Source organism: Sinocyclocheilus grahami, unplaced genomic scaffold, assembly GCF_001515645.1.
Source record: "Sinocyclocheilus grahami isolate Dianchi unplaced genomic scaffold, SAMN03320097.WGS_v1.1 scaffold56.1, whole genome shotgun sequence".
NCBI classification, from domain to species: domain Eukaryota; kingdom Metazoa; phylum Chordata; class Actinopteri; order Cypriniformes; family Cyprinidae; genus Sinocyclocheilus; species Sinocyclocheilus grahami.
Window position 1 is genome coordinate 1,718,844 of NW_015505235.1, and position 18,376 is coordinate 1,737,219.

General features: G+C 39.1%; 2 protein-coding genes across 6 annotated transcripts in view; both read left to right on the top strand.

Moving 5' to 3' along the window:
- The first annotated feature begins 94 nt into the window (after positions 1-94).
- Positions 95-18,376, top strand: part of LOC107583964 (clathrin coat assembly protein AP180-like) — a 21,745-nt gene continuing 3,463 nt past the window's right edge. For 2 of the 5 annotated variants that reach the window (XM_016270344.1, XM_016270347.1), the window contains exons 1-17: positions 4,119-4,922; positions 7,831-7,973; positions 8,081-8,156; positions 8,850-8,952; positions 9,242-9,335; positions 9,594-9,705; positions 9,814-9,920; positions 10,006-10,047; positions 10,981-11,042; positions 11,256-11,261; positions 11,366-11,378; positions 11,460-11,578; positions 11,691-11,767; positions 12,786-12,800; positions 13,121-13,285; positions 14,340-14,438; positions 16,561-16,623. In XM_016270344.1, the coding sequence (XP_016125830.1) occupies positions 4,793-4,922; positions 7,831-7,973; positions 8,081-8,156; positions 8,850-8,952; positions 9,242-9,335; positions 9,594-9,705; positions 9,814-9,920; positions 10,006-10,047; positions 10,981-11,042; positions 11,256-11,261; positions 11,366-11,378; positions 11,460-11,578; positions 11,691-11,767; positions 12,786-12,800; positions 13,121-13,285; positions 14,340-14,438; positions 16,561-16,623 (1,426 nt within the window). In that variant the 5' untranslated portion in view covers positions 4,119-4,792. Of the gene's footprint in view, positions 1,009-3,916; positions 4,060-4,118; positions 4,923-7,830; positions 7,974-8,080; positions 8,157-8,849; positions 8,953-9,241; positions 9,336-9,593; positions 9,706-9,813; positions 9,921-10,005; positions 10,048-10,980; positions 11,043-11,255; positions 11,262-11,365; positions 11,379-11,459; positions 11,579-11,690; positions 11,768-12,785; positions 12,801-13,120; positions 13,286-14,339; positions 14,439-16,560; positions 16,624-18,376 lie in introns of those variants that run through there. The other 3 variants (XM_016270345.1, XM_016270346.1, XM_016270349.1) reach the window with 3 other exon arrangements.
- LOC107583997 (clathrin coat assembly protein AP180) lies at positions 14,447-16,551 on the top strand. The gene is made up of 3 exons (XM_016270394.1): positions 14,447-15,057; positions 15,683-15,757; positions 16,191-16,551. The coding sequence occupies exons 1-3, from the start codon at positions 14,832-14,834 to the stop codon at positions 16,277-16,279; spliced, it is 390 nt and encodes a 129-aa protein (XP_016125880.1). The 5' UTR covers positions 14,447-14,831; the 3' UTR covers positions 16,280-16,551.

Below are 18,376 nucleotides of genomic sequence, written 5' to 3' on the forward strand. Positions count from 1 at the left end.
AAAGCTCGTGACAGAAAATCTACCTCTGCAGACTGATGAACCGTGAACGCGCACAGGCCCCTTAAAGGCGCGTGCCAGCGTGAGGCCGCTTCCCTTTAAGAGCCCGGTATGCGTCACCTGACCAGGTCCACGACCACCGACGAGGCAGGACCGTAACCTGCATTACCAGAAAAAGAAGCAACTAAAATAGCCAAGATCTACACGCTATAGCTCTGAAACGTGGAAACATACTTGTCTTCAAACTCCCGCCCTTGAGACGGCTGGAAAGAGACACGTCACCACCACCATCACCATCATCATCATCATCATCCGACCGGACGCGAAGGACACACGGGCTGCGACCGAATATTCCCGAGGCTCCGGAATCCCGAACAGCTTTATAGTAGAGGATTTATCAACGGAGCGCTCCTACAACTCGTTTTTTTATGTTTATTTAATTAATTACTTCGCAAAAAGAACTCATTAATCGCAAAACGCTCTGTCATTTCGGTTAGATGGGGTTTTTAATACATATGATAATCAAAGGTGACGGTTTAACGTATTAATTTGATTATTTATTTCCCGCGAGAGCCAGGAATCAGCTCGTCGTAGGGCGTTACGCAATATAGGCATTATCCAGGGTGCTGAAACCAACCCATGCTAGACGCCTACGAGGGAATTTGTTTTAAAGGATTCAATTGAGAATATATATTTTGTGCTTTTAAATACGCAAATTCATCCGCTCCGGTTGGAAACCGAAACGAGGAATTGACATTGTCAGGTCTAGAGAGCCACCTTGGATTCCGCCTCTTTTTTTGTCGGCGAATATCATATGCATTTCGGCTGTCCTTCCCCCTGAAGTTGATTCTTGAGGTGGTTGTCGACGCTACCGGGAGAAAATGTCGGGACAGACTCTGACGGATCGCATCGCCGCGGCGCAGTACCAGCTCACCGGATCCGATGTGGCTCGTGCCGTTTGCAAAGCCACCACGCACGAGGTGATGGCGCCCAAGAAGAAGCACCTGGAGTGTAAGTGAGACATTTTGCACGCACCCTCGTTCCTAAGACCTGGCGCTGTCCAGTTCAGCACCACAGCTCAATGCGTACAATGATGAAGCTGAGTTTACCGTGCAATTAGCACAGCGCTCTGTTTTATGCATGGTTTGTACTCAGTGAGGTTGTTTGCTACCAGTTGCAATTCTGTAAATGGAAAACCTGCCTTTTTAGGGTGCATTTTATATAAGGAGATTCTTAGTGTGTGAAGCTGAATGAAGGCAAATTGACAGCACAGAACATACTAGGAAGTGTCTTTATGTGGGTGGCTTGTCTCGAGCTGAGAAGACAGAAGGAAATCAACTGCATTTAGACAGGACAGAGAGGCTACAAAGCATCTTCATGTCGGCCTCGAGCTCTGTGTCCTGCAGGAGAAGGCCTTCTGAATTATAAATCGATCAGCCAAAGCATGCATGTATTATTTACAAAGCCAAAGGTGAGCACACTGCTATGCAAGCAGAGGAATCAAAAGCCTTGTGTGTGTGAATATTAGCAATCCATTCATCAGGGAATCATACATGATGCTTAAGATGTTTCCTGATATAACAGCCCACTTTAGGCTCTTCTGAAATCAATTCGGTCTTGGCACAGTTTAAGCACCTGTGGGAAGATGCACTGTTCAATACACAGAAACAAACTAATTTTTCTTCAGTAGTGTCAGGTGTTTATGACAAGGAAATGTGTTTGATGAGTTTTTGTCTTACTACTTCAATCATTTGTTTGTTGAGTTGGAAGGCATGAGGGGTGTTGGTGAGGTTGTCATGGAAACTGAAGTAGATTATTGGTGAAGGGGGAGGAGTGAGTGACATCGTGATGAAATGCTATCAATTTGCACAAGAGGGTCTTCATTCTAAGACAGACAGGCTGCATTTGCTTTAAATGAAAAAGACTGAATTTAAAGGAATACGGTAGTTCACCCAAAAATTTAAATTGGCTGAGAATGGACTCACCCAAGATTTAAATTAGTTTATTTCTTTATCAGAACAGATTTGGATAAATTTAGCATTATATCACTTGCTCACCAAGGGATCATCTGCAGTGAATGGGTGCCGTCAGAATGAAAGTCCAAACAGCTGATAAAAACATCATAATAATCCACAAGGAATCCACATCACTCCAGTCCATCAATTAACATCTTATGAAGTGAAAAGCTGTTTGTAAGAAATAAATCCACCGTTAAGGTGTTTTAACCTCCAAACATTGCTTTTGGCTAAAATAAAAGTCCTCTATCCATAATATAGCTTTCTTCGGTGAACAGGTTGTCTTGTATGAATCAGGAGAGAAGTATGCACAGATCAAGCACAGTTTACAAATGAAAACAGTTAAAAACAGATGTGAGTTTTGATGTGAGAGGACAACAGGGGATGGACGTTTTCACTGGAGGAATTGTTGTTATGGATTATAGATTATAGATGGACTCATATTTTGGGCAGAAGCGACGGTTTAGAGTTAAAATGCCTTGATGGATTTGTTTCTTACAAATATGCAGATTTTCACTTCACAAAATGTTAATTAATGGGCATTTTACATTTTAATTGTTGCAGGTTGTTAGGCTTTTCTGTCAGTGTTGTTGTAATATTAAGTATTAACAGTAAAATGCATTTTCTGTATTATATTTGGCAGGATTGATAAGTATGATGTTGCATGATTGCATCATATACAGTAGAAATGAGACCCAAGCAGCCGTTTAGTCATGTGCTCACATTAATGTGGACTAGCAAATGACAGTGCATGTGTGTGTGTGTGTGTTTGCAATGTGTCTGTATTTACACTGCCTGTAATCGTCTTGAGCAATTCCATAATCCCAGTGAGCTGCACCTGCTCACAGAAACTGCTGTGCCATACTTCTTTATATTATGACATTACATAGCAACATATTGCACTAGTGTTGACACACTGCATCTCAGTGTGTGTTTTAATCTGAACTATTCTTGGCTTCTTAACTCCACTGCAGTGTGTTCTCTAGTCGCCATGACTAACATATTGGCACCCTAAGCACAATGTTATATGGTATTTAAGACAAGCTCAGTTGTGAAGCCCATCAAGAAGATTTCAGGGACATGCTGCACTCCAAATCAAAATAAAGAAAACAATATATATTTTGATTACAGAAAATGAATCCTGTTTTAAGACTATTAAGATTTTTGTGCATTGTTTTCATGATAATAAAACACATTTTCCACCAAATTTCCCAATGCTGATTTCAGTTTTTAAAATCATTTAATTACAGTATTGAGAATCTGATGATAATCACCATTGAGAATAATGGCCTCATTGCTTTATGCTCAAAAAAAAAATCTTATGTCTTAAAATGTAAAATGAGTCAAATGTAGCCTGGACATGTTTTCATGTGTTTATCCATTTTTCGGTTCTGCTTCTTTGGTCCCATTTGATTGGAAACTGATATTGTGTCTGAAAGAAGTTAATTTTACAGTTGTATCTTGTGTGTAGTTGATTTCTGGAAGGGACTTTATTTAGACCTGACAAGTGTGATTACATTCACACTCCATATACAGTAAGTTTCTAAACGTACAATTTCTACTGAATCTGGAAAACTAGATTTTCATGACACACATTTGATTTCCTTTGATTTTGTTCAAAAATAAAATATTGAATTACCTCAATCTCTCTGACTAGAACATTTCTTAAATTTTTTTTCTCATGCATTCCATTGCATGCAGTATATTGTTACGTGCAAGAAAAATGCACAGTGAGTTGTTTATCTCCGTGGGGCTGTTTCTTGCTTCCATAATGCAATTGTGGATATGAATTTTCCCCTAGAGAATCTGTCTGCTGGTTCAATAATCATAAAGCTCTCAAAGTCCTTCATCTACATTTCGGTGCATAGTGCAGTAGTGGTAAATGTGTGTTTTTTTGTGTGCAGATCTGATCTCAACCACCAATGAGACAAACGTGAACATCCCCCAGATGGCTGACACACTATTCGAAAGATCCACTAATGCCAGCTGGGTGGTCGTGTTCAAAGCTCTAACCACGACCCACCACATCTGCATCTACGGCAATGAGGTGAGGCGCTACTTGCTGATTAAAGCAACTAAAATAGCCAAGATCTACACGCTATAGCTCTGAAACGTGGAAACATACTTGTCTTCAAACTCCCGCCCTTGAGACGGCTGGAAAGAGACACGTCATCATCATCATCACCATCACCATCATCATCATCATCATCCGACCGGACGCGAAGGACACACGGGCTGCGACCGAATATTCCCGAGGCTCCGGAATCCCGAACAGCTTTATAGTAGAGGATTTATCAACGGAGCGCTCCTACAACTCGTTTTTTTATGTGTTTATTTAATTAATTACTTCGCAAAAAGAACTCATTAATCGCAAAACGCTCTGTCATTTCGGTTAGATGGGGTTTTTAATACATATGATAATCAAAGGTGACGGTTTAACGTATTAATTTGATTATTTATTTCCCGCGAGAGCCAGGAATCAGCTCGTCGTAGGGCGTTACGCAATATAGGCATTATCCAGGGTGCTGAAACCAACCCATGCTAGACGCCTACGAGGGAATTTGTTTTAAAGGATTCAATTGAGAATATATATTTTGTGCTTTTAAATACGCAAATTCATCCGCTCCGGTTGGAAACCGAAACGAGGAATTGACATTGTCAGGTCTAGAGAGCCACCTTGGATTCCGCCTCTTTTTTTGTCGGCGAATATCATATGCATTTCGGCTGTCCTTCCCCCTGAAGTTGATTCTTGAGGTGGTTGTCGACGCTACCGGGAGAAAATGTCGGGACAGACTCTGACGGATCGCATCGCCGCGGCGCAGTACCAGCTCACCGGATCCGATGTGGCTCGTGCCGTTTGCAAAGCCACCACGCACGAGGTGATGGCGCCCAAGAAGAAGCACCTGGAGTGTAAGTGAGACATTTTGCACGCACCCTCGTTCCTAAGACCTGGCGCTGTCCAGTTCAGCACCACAGCTCAATGCGTACAATGATGAAGCTGAGTTTACCGTGCAATTAGCACAGCGCTCTGTTTTATGCATGGTTTGTACTCAGTGAGGTTGTTTGCTACCAGTTGCAATTCTGTAAATGGAAAACCTGCCTTTTTAGGGTGCATTTTATATAAGGAGATTCTTAGTGTGTGAAGCTGAATGAAGGCAAATTGACAGCACAGAACATACTAGGAAGTGTCTTTATGTGGGTGGCTTGTCTCGAGCTGAGAAGACAGAAGGAAATCAACTGCATTTAGACAGGACAGAGAGGCTACAAAGCATCTTCATGTCGGCCTCGAGCTCTGTGTCCTGCAGGAGAAGGCCTTCTGAATTATAAATCGATCAGCCAAAGCATGCATGTATTATTTACAAAGCCAAAGGTGAGCACACTGCTATGCAAGCAGAGGAATCAAAAGCCTTGTGTGTGTGAATATTAGCAATCCATTCATCAGGGAATCATACATGATGCTTAAGATGTTTCCTGATATAACAGCCCACTTTAGGCTCTTCTGAAATCAATTCGGTCTTGGCACAGTTTAAGCACCTGTGGGAAGATGCACTGTTCAATACACAGAAACAAACTAATTTTTCTTCAGTAGTGTCAGGTGTTTATGACAAGGAAATGTGTTTGATGAGTTTTTGTCTTACTACTTCAATCATTTGTTTGTTGAGTTGGAAGGCATGAGGGGTGTTGGTGAGGTTGTCATGGAAACTGAAGTAGATTATTGGTGAAGGGGGAGGAGTGAGTGACATCGTGATGAAATGCTATCAATTTGCACAAGAGGGTCTTCATTCTAAGACAGACAGGCTGCATTTGCTTTAAATGAAAAAGACTGAATTTAAAGGAATACGGTAGTTCACCCAAAAATTTAAATTGGCTGAGAATGGACTCACCCAAGATTTAAATTAGTTTATTTCTTTATCAGAACAGATTTGGATAAATTTAGCATTATATCACTTGCTCACCAAGGGATCATCTGCAGTGAATGGGTGCCGTCAGAATGAAAGTCCAAACAGCTGATAAAAACATCATAATAATCCACAAGGAATCCACATCACTCCAGTCCATCAATTAACATCTTATGAAGTGAAAAGCTGTTTGTAAGAAATAAATCCACCGTTAAGGTGTTTTAACCTCCAAACATTGCTTTTGGCTAAAATAAAAGTCCTCTATCCATAATATAGCTTTCTTCGGTGAACAGGTTGTCTTGTATGAATCAGGAGAGAAGTATGCACAGATCAAGCACAGTTTACAAATGAAAACAGTTAAAAACAGATGTGAGTTTTGATGTGAGAGGACAACAGGGGATGGACGTTTTCACTGGAGGAATTGTTGTTATGGATTATAGATTATAGATGGACTCATATTTTGGGCAGAAGCGACGGTTTAGAGTTAAAATGCCTTGATGGATTTGTTTCTTACAAATATGCAGATTTTCACTTCACAAAATGTTAATTAATGGGCATTTTACATTTTAATTGTTGCAGGTTGTTAGGCTTTTCTGTCAGTGTTGTTGTAATATTAAGTATTAACAGTAAAATGCATTTTCTGTATTATATTTGGCAGGATTGATAAGTATGATGTTGCATGATTGCATCATATACAGTAGAAATGAGACCCAAGCAGCCGTTTAGTCATGTGCTCACATTAATGTGGACTAGCAAATGACAGTGCATGTGTGTGTGTGTGTGTTTGCAATGTGTCTGTATTTACACTGCCTGTAATCGTCTTGAGCAATTCCATAATCCCAGTGAGCTGCACCTGCTCACAGAAACTGCTGTGCCATACTTCTTTATATTATGACATTACATAGCAACATATTGCACTAGTGTTGACACACTGCATCTCAGTGTGTGTTTTAATCTGAACTATTCTTGGCTTCTTAACTCCACTGCAGTGTGTTCTCTAGTCGCCATGACTAACATATTGGCACCCTAAGCACAATGTTATATGGTATTTAAGACAAGCTCAGTTGTGAAGCCCATCAAGAAGATTTCAGGGACATGCTGCACTCCAAATCAAAATAAAGAAAACAATATATATTTTGATTACAGAAAATGAATCCTGTTTTAAGACTATTAAGATTTTTGTGCATTGTTTTCATGATAATAAAACACATTTTCCACCAAATTTCCCAATGCTGATTTCAGTTTTTAAAATCATTTAATTACAGTATTGAGAATCTGATGATAATCACCATTGAGAATAATGGCCTCATTGCTTTATGCTCAAAAAAAAAATCTTATGTCTTAAAATGTAAAATGAGTCAAATGTAGCCTGGACATGTTTTCATGTGTTTATCCATTTTTCGGTTCTGCTTCTTTGGTCCCATTTGATTGGAAACTGATATTGTGTCTGAAAGAAGTTAATTTTACAGTTGTATCTTGTGTGTAGTTGATTTCTGGAAGGGACTTTATTTAGACCTGACAAGTGTGATTACATTCACACTCCATATACAGTAAGTTTCTAAACGTACAATTTCTACTGAATCTGGAAAACTAGATTTTCATGACACACATTTGATTTCCTTTGATTTTGTTCAAAAATAAAATATTGAATTACCTCAATCTCTCTGACTAGAACATTTCTTAAATTTTTTTTCTCATGCATTCCATTGCATGCAGTATATTGTTACGTGCAAGAAAAATGCACAGTGAGTTGTTTATCTCCGTGGGGCTGTTTCTTGCTTCCATAATGCAATTGTGGATATGAATTTTCCCCTAGAGAATCTGTCTGCTGGTTCAATAATCATAAAGCTCTCAAAGTCCTTCATCTACATTTCGGTGCATAGTGCAGTAGTGGTAAATGTGTGTTTTTTTGTGTGCAGATCTGATCTCAACCACCAATGAGACAAACGTGAACATCCCCCAGATGGCTGACACACTATTCGAAAGATCCACTAATGCCAGCTGGGTGGTCGTGTTCAAAGCTCTAACCACGACCCACCACATCTGCATCTACGGCAATGAGGTGAGGCGCTACTTGCTGATTAATCTTCTCCTTTAAGTCAAACTGTTAATATTAAAACTCACAGATACTGAATACTAAAATACTGTGTCCTTTTTAAATCCCTGCAGAGATTCATCCAGTATTTGGCCTCAAGGACTTCCCTGTTCAATCTCAGCAACTTTATTGACAAAACAGGCTCCCATGGTGAGTTTCTGTACATTTGTGTGTGAGTTAAATGGATGAAAACACATAAACTTAATTAAATTTAATTTAAAATAGTTCACCCAAAAATGAAAATTTGATGAAAATGTACAGTATTTACTCACCCTCAGGCTATCCAAGATGTAAATGAGTTTGTTTCTTCATGGGAACAGATATGGAGAATTTGAACATTACATCACTGGATCACCAATGGATCCTCTGCAGTGAATGGGTGCCGTCAGAATGAAAGTCCAAACAGCTAATAAAACATAATAATAATCCACTAGTAATCTGAACTCAAGCCCACAATCAACTCCAGTCCATCAGTTAACATCCTGTAAAGCAAAAAGCTATGTGTTTGTAAGAAACAAATCTATCAAGATATTTTTAACTACAAACTGGAGTGGTGTGGATTACTTGTGGATTATTGTGATGTTTTTATCAGCTGTTTGGGCTCTCATTCTAATGGCACCCATTCACTACAGATTTATTGGTGAGCAAGTGATGTAATATTACATTTCTCCAAATCTGTCATGATGAAGAAACAAACTCATCTACATCTTGGATGGCCTGAGGGTGTTAAAAAAAATCTAATGAACTATTCCTTTAATTATTAACATGTTTAGCCTGTCTATACAAGTAAATGGTTTTAATTTTAAGGCTGCTTAGTGCTGTTTTTCCTTTTCTGTCTACAAGGCTATGACATGTCTACATTCATCAGACGATATGCACGCTACTTAAATGAGAAGGCATATGCTTACCGCGCGATGGCCTTCGACTTCATTCGAGTTAAGAAGGGGTAGGTCGATGGATTCTGGGAATAGAAGGACACATTGGCAACATTTATACACTAGTTACTCCAAGTAATTAAATATTATGTCAGAGTGCATTTTAAATAGCATGTTGTTGTTTGCCTGAAGGTTAGAAACACTTCAGAATGTACTCCCAGAGCTGTTACACTTACAGAACACAAAGGGAATGTCATCTCTAAATCAGAGAGAATGAAAGGATGGTTTCTCAGGATTCACAAACTAACTAACTAAGCAATCAGTCTTATGTAGTGTGTGTGTGTGTGTGTGCGCACACAGAGCTGATGGAGTGATGAGGACTATGGCTCCTGACAAGCTTTTGAAGGCCATGCCTGCCCTTCAGACTCAAGTGGACACACTGCTGGAGTTTGACGTGAGTAACGTCTCCCACAACATCTGAGACAGAAGTTGAACGTCTGAGATTGAGCAGTCTAGGTTTATTCTTAATGATTGTGGTTTCACCACTGATTTTGTTCTTTCACCGGTTTGTTGACTTGATTGTATTTATTTTAATGTGCTTATCATTATTTGGTCAGGAACAGAAGGTCCAACTCTATTTTATTGTTCACATTACAGTTTTAAATACCCCCTTTTGTCTTGTTCTCTGTCCTTCCACCATCTTTTTTCTCAGGTTCATCCTAAAGACTTGAATAATGGCATCATAAATGCAGCATTCATGCTTCTCTTTAAGGATCTGATAAAACTCTTCGCCTCCTACAATGACGGCATCATCAATTTATTAGGTATGTGATAACTTATTTTCGATCTCAACTACATTACATCGTTATATTTTAATATATTTTAAACATCTATTTTGTCCCCTGAAAATGGGTCTATTTTTAATTATACAGAGAAATATTTCAAAATGAAGAAGTCTGAGTGCAAGGATTCTCTGGACATTTATAAGAAATTTCTGACCCGGGTGACCAAAATTGCTGAGTTCATGAAAATTGCTGAGGTAAGGTCAGAAGCAGAGATGCTTTCAAGTCAAATATTTGGATAGAATGTCAATTCACTGTATTTTTATTGTGTTTCTGTTGCAGCAAGTAGGAGTGGATAAGAATGACATCCCTGACATCTCTTATGTAAGTCAGCCTTTTGAAACAAACATTTGTTCTTTCATGCTGGTATGTCACTAGCTCTTAATTAATATTAGAATCAGGTCAAGTATATATTTCTTGATGTCAATGGCTTCTAAAACATTATAGCATGGGAAGAGTCTATCAACCTTTTAAAATAATTAAGTAAAGCTGGTGTGAGTTTCAAAGAGCTTTTCATCCATCCTAACCAAGAGTCATTATCAAAACGCCTTCCCGTGGGGATTCCCAGTGTTTGCACCCCCGTGTAGTTGCAGACCTGGCAGATTCAGACAATGAAGACTGTCCCTTTAAAGACTGCCACAACGAGGAGCCGGTAACCATGGCGACTGATGTGGGATGCAATATGCATCTCAGTGTATTGCTTTTACCTGCTTGTACAGAAGCCCTTCCTGACTAGGCTAGTCACAAAACACTAGTTTTTAACATTATGCAGTTACTGGAAGCTTTAAAGCGATAATAAGAACTCATATAAGATACTGTTGTCTTCTGTGGAGCTGCTTTATAGCTGAAATCAAAGAATTTTGCAACATTAACATTGTTATTTTCCTGCTTTAAAGCAATCTGTATTGTATGAAGTGATGCTATGCAAGTGACATTTTTTACTTGAATTTCTCTCCAAGACCGAGAGTTCATAATTAGCCTTTTGTTCAGAAGCTGAGAAAAGCAATGCACTGAAGTCCAGTTCTGTCCCACAGTTTGTGCTTTGAGCTGATTTTGCGGTGCTGTGAGGAGTGCTTTGGGTAAAGATTTTCACCGGGTTTTGATGTGGTGTTTTATTGTTTGAATTTGCTGTGGAGATATCAAAATCAAAAATGCCCTGATGCCATGATTTTTGTACGGTCTTCACACTGCTTTCCTTTTCTCATCATATGCGTGCGTGTGTGTGTGTGTGTGTGTGTTTTATTCTGCTGTCCTCAGGCTCCCAGCAGTATTCTGGAGTCTCTAGAGGCACATATGAACAGTCTAGAGGGCAAGAAAGGGTACGAGATCCCTGAACTCATTCTAAATCACTTTAAATGTCAGAGGGGAAGTAACTCTGCACTTGTAAATCAAATGTTGCTTAAGAAAGGCACATAGCCACGGCTTGTCTCTGCAGTTATTATATTGTAAGTCTCTTTGAATAATAAATATAAAGCCTATAAATATTAATCCTAATTTATGTTCTTTTCCTCCTCCCACAATGGTTTGTTCAGGGAAGGGTGAGTATGTTTTATGTAATCTCAGACATTTTCATTAGTCATATTGTTTTTAAATAAAATCATCTGTTCACTTCTATCTCATTGTCTCTGCTTGTGTCCTTCAGGTCACCCACAAAAGTAAGCGGGAATTTTTATGGTATTATTTTTTATAGATATCACACACATGTGCTCAATATGTTGCTCTGTGTTATGTTTTAGGGATCACCCACCAATAATGTGTCTCCAACCTCCACCCCCGCCAAATCAGCCGCTGCCGTCCCCACTTTAGAGCCGCCCCGTGCTGAGGCCTCACCTGCTGCCGCCGAAACTGCCACCGAGTGAGTGACCCAAATAACCAGACTTCACTTCCTGTCTGATTAAATGCTAATCAGAACAACAGATAATATCTGAATGAGCAGCTTTCATAAGTGTTTGTCTGTCTCACCGCAGTTCTCTGCTGGATCTGGACCCTTTGTCTTCCTCTGGACCTTCTACAGGAGCATCAGCTGCTCCCACATCTTGGGGAGGTACAATCCAAACACTTACACACTTTGCAGCTCGAACCAGTGTTGTTATTGTTATCAAAAGATAGAACTATTAAACGTTTTAGTTAATTAAGCTGAAAAAATTAAATAAACATTCAGAAAACTTAAACTAAATGTAAATGAATAAAATTGCCTTGACATATTAAAATTACTAACTGACAACTAAAACTGAAATGAAACCAAAAAAATAAATACATTTGTTTAGACATTTTTAACAAACAAACACTAATAAAAATGTCAAAAATTACTACAAGTTCAATTAAAATAAAATTTGAATTAAATAAAATGAAAATAAATACACATTTAAAATATTACTAAACACTAGAGTAATATATAAATAATACTAAAATAGCATTGGCCCAAATCTGTGAATATCGAGGCCAAACACAAACCCAAAAACGCTAATTTATAAAAACAAAAATGTTTTGAGTAAACTCCGATACATGGCTTTGCTGCGGTCTAACTCAAAGATGTTGAAGTATATGTGCCAGCATGCTTAAATTGGGTTACTTTAATATGAAACCATAAAATATTTATAATAATCATTTATATTATGAACATGAAACAGCATTCACAACCGATTTCACTTCCATAATGTGACATATTTTAAAGTGAAACGGGTCATCCAGCAAGAAAAAACTGACTAGATTTATCTATTGGACTGATTAAATAATGAAAGTAGTCTCAATGACATCAGCCATAAAGAAAACTGTATTACAATTAGGTAAAAATTATTATTACATTTGCAATCATATGCACCAGTAAATTATTCACCGTTTTCTAAAAGTATATTAGATCTAATTTAATTTCACATTGATCCATTACAAAACCAAACTTGCCACAAACCCAAAGTAATGTGAAAAACTGACCTCAGTAGCAGACCTTTAACTCACAAACTTCCTAAATTTAAGCATCTGTTTTATATTCCTCATTACAAACTCTTAATGACCTAATTTGAAATATCTTTTTCTTTCTCTGTCATGGGCTGCTATCACATCAGATCTGCTGGGCTCAGGTAAGCGCTATTAACCTTTCATTTTATGTTAAATAAGTGTTTTCATCTAATTTGATGTGTTAAATGTCTCATTCACTTTATTAAGCATTTTAAACGTTTGTTATAGCTCATCTGGAGAATTGAAATTAGAGTATGACAGAGTATGACAAACCTAGTCTCCTAAAGCCCATTTAACATCTTTGTGTCAATCCCTCAGTCTTTGCTCAGTAGAATCTCTTTCTCTCTCTCTTTTGCTCTTACCCTCTTCTTTGGTTCCTTTCCTGGTTATCTGTTGATTTACGGTGTGTTTATATTGGTCCGCTGGGGGCGTGGCTATGCAGAAATAGGCTCCCTTACTACAGAGACTCTCCTTCCTGACCCAACCCCTGCCGTAGACTCCAGCTCCTCAGCCACGCCCACCACCACAGCCGCTGAGGCAGCCGTTTCTTTGGCTCCTCCTCCTTCCGCTGCCGGTGCTTCCTCCGGCTCAGCAGATCTCCTCGGAGGTCAGTAGTGAGGTTTCTTCCTTACGAAGAGTTTTCTGGGGGAAAAGGCTGTGCCACATTCTGAAACAGAGGAAGAAAATCAAAGATTAGATCGAAATCACAGTTTGTGCTTCATTTGTGAAGTCTGTAGTCACCATTGCTCCTCCATTTGTGTCCGTAGTAGAAATCTAGAGCTTCTCATTTCCTTTTCTACTTTTTATCTTCCATGCTACACTTCTGCAGTTTGCATTTGACATTCATTGTACATTCACATACACTGAATGAATTTGTATAATTTGATTATTCTTATGTGTACATTTGCAGACTGCACAGTAAGATTAATCAGGTTTTCATTAGTTTTAAATTCAGCAACTACAAATAGGTTTAAAGTCAAATTGAAATTTGACCCATTTTATTTTATTTTCCTAGAGTAAAATGGGTATTTTTCATATATTATTATTACTATTATTATTAAAAGTGTGCAAGACATAAGCTGTGTACCAATTCAGGGGCTGCATCCTTAGACGGACCACTAATATGTTTACCTTGGTCTGTTTATGTACATAATAAAAGTGTAAACTGCCTTTAAAATCGCATCTTGGTAAGTTCCACATTTGAACCACTTTAAAGTGTCACATTTGTGACATTAGATAATCGAGCAAGTTGAATCTCAATACTTATTTAAGTATAGCTCTCTTTTAAAAAAGTATCCTGTCATCAACAGCATGAAAAGAATCTTGGGATAGTCTGTGCTATATTGTGGCCTGGGAAATGAAGGGCGGATTTCCAAGGCCACATTTATAGAAGCCTACGAAATGGGACAGTCTTCGCCACACTGCTATGGCACATTCAGTCTTGGCATGCACCCTCTGAAGGATGTAGCCCATGAATTGGGATACAGCTTTAGTTTTAAATATTTTAAATGCAAAACATCTTTTCAATCGAACTCTGCATGACACTGAATCTATTGTTTCTCTCTCTTTCTCTACACCATCTACTATTTCCACTTCTTCCTTTCCTCCTTTTCTTTGGCTATTATATACCAACCCTTTGACCCTGATGCACGCTACTCCAGATGTATTTGCGGCCCCTGCGGCTGAAACAGTGGCTGCTGCAGAAGGTGGGGCCACAGCAACCACGCCCACCCCTGCTGCCGACTGCACCGCGCCAACCGGTGGGTGACAACGGTTCACGTGCATATATGTGTATGTGAGAATGTCCGCACATGACGGGTGAGAGAGTGCGTGTGCTTGCTTCTGAATGTTTCATTTACCGGTCTGAAGAACCTCACAGAGCCTCTTATGCAGGCTCTGCTCCTAATGAAGCCTCCTCTGGTCAGTGTTGAGTTTTCTGGATTGGCATCGCTGTTGCCATGGAGATTGCTATCTGTGTTGCTAGGGCGATAGTCTTTGAACATTGAAGTTCTGTCTTCCAGGAGCCACAAGCAGATGTCGACTTGTTAAATGTGCAACAAAACCCTCTCCAACTTCCACTTTCTTTTTCATTCTTCCTTCTCTGAAATTTCATCCTCAGGACAACTTTATATAAGTCTTTCAGAGCCTGGAAGATGTTTTTAAATGCTCATCCTCTTCTCCCGGTAGATCCCTTCACTCCAGCGGCTGGTACTGCTGATAACTCCCATCAGTTGGACCTGTTCTCTATGCAGCCAGTAGATGACAGTAACTCTCTCTTTAGCTCAGTGGCACCCAACACTGTCCAGGCGTCTGTCTCCACAACCACCAGCACTGTAGCCCCCACTGCTTCCCCAGCCCCAACGATACACCTGTTTGCTGGTAAACCTCCTTAGGCCAGAGATTTGGCAAGACACCTTTTCCTGTTGTTTTTCAGCAAGTGCTTTTAATGGAAGGTCCACCCAAGAATGACAATTATGTCATGATTTACTACCCGTCCTCATATTTTTTTTAAATTGTGTGACTTTCCTTGTATGACTCTGTGGAATGTAAAAGATACTCTGAAAAATGTTGGCAACCAAAGTTTCGGTACCCATTGACTTCCATAATATGCAGAAAAAATGGAAGTCAGTGGGAACCGGAGCTGTGTGCTTATCAGCATTCTTCAGAATATCGTACTTTTTATGTTCAGCAGGAGACAGAAATGCATGCAGGAACAACATGAGGCTGAGTTAATGACAGAGTTTTCATTTTTGGGTGGACTGTCCCTTAAAAGGGAACAGTTAAAACTATTTGAATAAAACTTTTGCACTTTAAGGAAGATATTTGTTCCAGTGTAAAGCATGAATTCACATTTCCATGTGGCCATGGTACTGGAACTTTTATAAGGTATCTTTAAGTTTTTTTTTTTTTTTGTATTTTGGTATTCTATATTTTCATTTGTTTGGTTTGTGTTGTGTATTAAAATTATTTATGTTTATGTCTATAAATGTTGTCTTGTTTTTAGTTTTTTTTGATCCCATGCCAGACTCATCTGTTCCCAAAACAGACCCAAACCCCAGTCTAGACCTGTTTTCAGCAGGTACACGCTGCAGTAAATCCATCCACTCATTCCATGCCTCGCTTGTGCTTTGTTTTTTTCCTCTATCCTGTTCTTGACTGCTCAAGGTGAGCCAAATATGCTTCTCTCCCGGGGCAGCCGAAGGAACTGTCCATCCAACAAACTAATTCATTTCTTAATCATTCCAAATCTTCTCATCTATGTTTCTCTTGAAACATCTCCAAGAGCCATTAGTTACATTATCCCCACTTATAAACCTTTCTAATTTCGCTTTTTCCCTTTGGCTTTATCTCACAAACCTGTCTTCATCTATGAAGTAAACAGGCTCTGGTTTTGACCTAAAACTAATGCGTTTACGGGTCCTGGTTTACATAGTTGCATAGTTACTCTTCAAATAATGAATGTTAAACAAGCAGGACTTCAGGTGTCAACTAAACCCGTTCCTGTGCTCCAGATGCGTTTCGTCCTCCTGCCGCTGCTCTATCGGCCCCCATGAGCTGGCCAGACAGCGGAGCAAATCTGGACCTGTTTGGGGGTTGGTAACTACCCAGTGTGCATGCTGGGGGTTTGATTTGCATGTCTTGACCAGATGGTTGCTGTGGATTCTGTTAAAAGCTGATGGTTGATGGACCAGGAGATTTCCTGAGCTGGCCGGTCAAAAGGCTTTAATGAGGTGTATGTGTGTGCTCTTGTGTGAGTTTGTTTTTATTTCTGGCTTTTATTTATGTGTGATAACACTCTCTCTCTCTCTGGGGTTATTTCTCAGAGTAATGGCTTTGGCTCATTTTAAACTTTTTTACCCTCATGCTGCGTGGATGGATCAGAATCTGCGGGCGCTGGAGAGGCCAAACCAGCCGCAGCAGCTGCCGGAGGAGATCTGATGTCAGGTACATTACCTGCAGCCCTCGTGACTTATTTATTTTTTCTTCATGTCATTTTCATTGCACTCTCAGAACAAAAGGTACATCTTTGTACCACACTTACTCCTAATTGGGTACCTCAAAGGTACATGTTAGTACCTTTTGAAAGGTTTGGTACCTTTTTTCTGAGAGTGTGCAGCCAAATTTTTGTCTGGTGTTCAAAACAGTCATGGTTACAGCCATCATAGTCCATAGCATGGAAACTGTAGCACTGTTGCATACCCTTAGGAAAGACAAATCACAAATGAGATCTCAGTAGTTTGTCTCTGAAAGCTGTGAGATTAGATGGAGAACAAATGGAGACTTGTGCTTTAAGTCAGAAAGGAATAGAAATTGTTAAAGATCTTATTGTTATAGATATTATCTTATTTCTAACACTTTGTTAGTGTGTTTCATTAAAAAATGTTTTGAACTAATCAAAATGTCATGACTAGACAGTGTTTTCTGTGGTGATGTCCAATCATATAGTCCGCTTAAGCGCCACCCCTGCAAGATCACGTTCATCTGACACACGCTCACATCTCAACATCCAATCAACAACCGATGAATAGAACCACGGCCCTGACCAACTACTTTTTTCCAGATAATCCATTGCAGCCTGATGTACATAACATTATGGAAGAAAATATCTGTCACTATGACTTAATCTCCTTATCCAGTTTTGTTCTGAAAAATGACCTTCGTAATCAAGAGATCTCAATCTCTGCTTAGATTTGCCAAGATACTCAAGTCTCCAATATATAGATGATACTCACTTTTGTCCAATAAAACATAACTGAGAAGTCAAATTAATCTTTTTTTTTTTTTTCCTTTTTATAAACATTTTTTCTGGGTATATGTCACTTTTACATAGCAGAGACGTGTTTGATGTTCAGTGATTGTGTGCGTGTGCCATTGTGGCATATTGAGTCTAGACACGTTACATTTTGGTTGTGTGGTGGTATTGATGTGTTGAGATGAGATCCGTTTTGTTTCCATCTGTTTCTCTCATGCGTTGTGTTTACATTCATCTCTGCTCTACATTCATGGACTGAGAAAGTCTTCTTCCCAATGCCTTGCTGCTTAATTCTGCTCTCTTTTCTCTCATTCACTCTCACTCTTTTGTGCTCATCTGATCTGTTTCTTCCGCTTCTTCATCCTGATCATGTTCTTCTTCCATTTCTCCTTCCAATGTTTCAAATTCCCTCTCTTTATCATTTCTTCATTTTCCCTCATCTGGCTCTTGGGTCATTGCTTGCTTCCTCCTGTGCTACTGGTGAGTTCTGATGCTCCTACACCAGCTGCAATCCCACAGTGCATTGCTGCATTGCAGAATAGGGCTTTAGTGAATTCAACTGAAAGACTGCTAGCCAAGCTATGAAGATTACAAGATGGGTGGATGAATGAATGGATGTTTGGATGCTTTACAAAGATCTCTAGAGTGACATTCTGTGCAACAACATGTAGAAACTAATAGTAGAAAAGTACATCATGCGAATATTGTTTTCTTTAGACTTGTTTCACAGCATATGCGTAAGTAGTAGCGCGTACGCATTTCAGTGCCCATATTAAACAGTTATAGGATTCACACTGCACATGTAAGCACTGCAGACTATTCTGCTGAACTTAGTGTCCTGAATTTAGCAGAAAATATGTTGAAAATGCACTAAATATATATATATATATATATATATATATATATATATATATATATATATATATATATGTATATATATATATA

Coding starts and splice junctions, on each gene's coding strand:
- LOC107583997 (XM_016270394.1), top strand. CDS start 14,832: ATGTTTTTAAATGCTCATCCTCTTCTCCCGGTAGATCCCTTCACTCCA. Junction 15,058..15,682: donor AACGATACACCTGTTTGCTG/GTAAACCTCCTT, acceptor TCTTGTTTTTAG/TTTTTTTTGATCCCATGCCA. Junction 15,758..16,190: donor TCTAGACCTGTTTTCAGCAG/GTACACGCTGCA, acceptor CCTGTGCTCCAG/ATGCGTTTCGTCCTCCTGCC.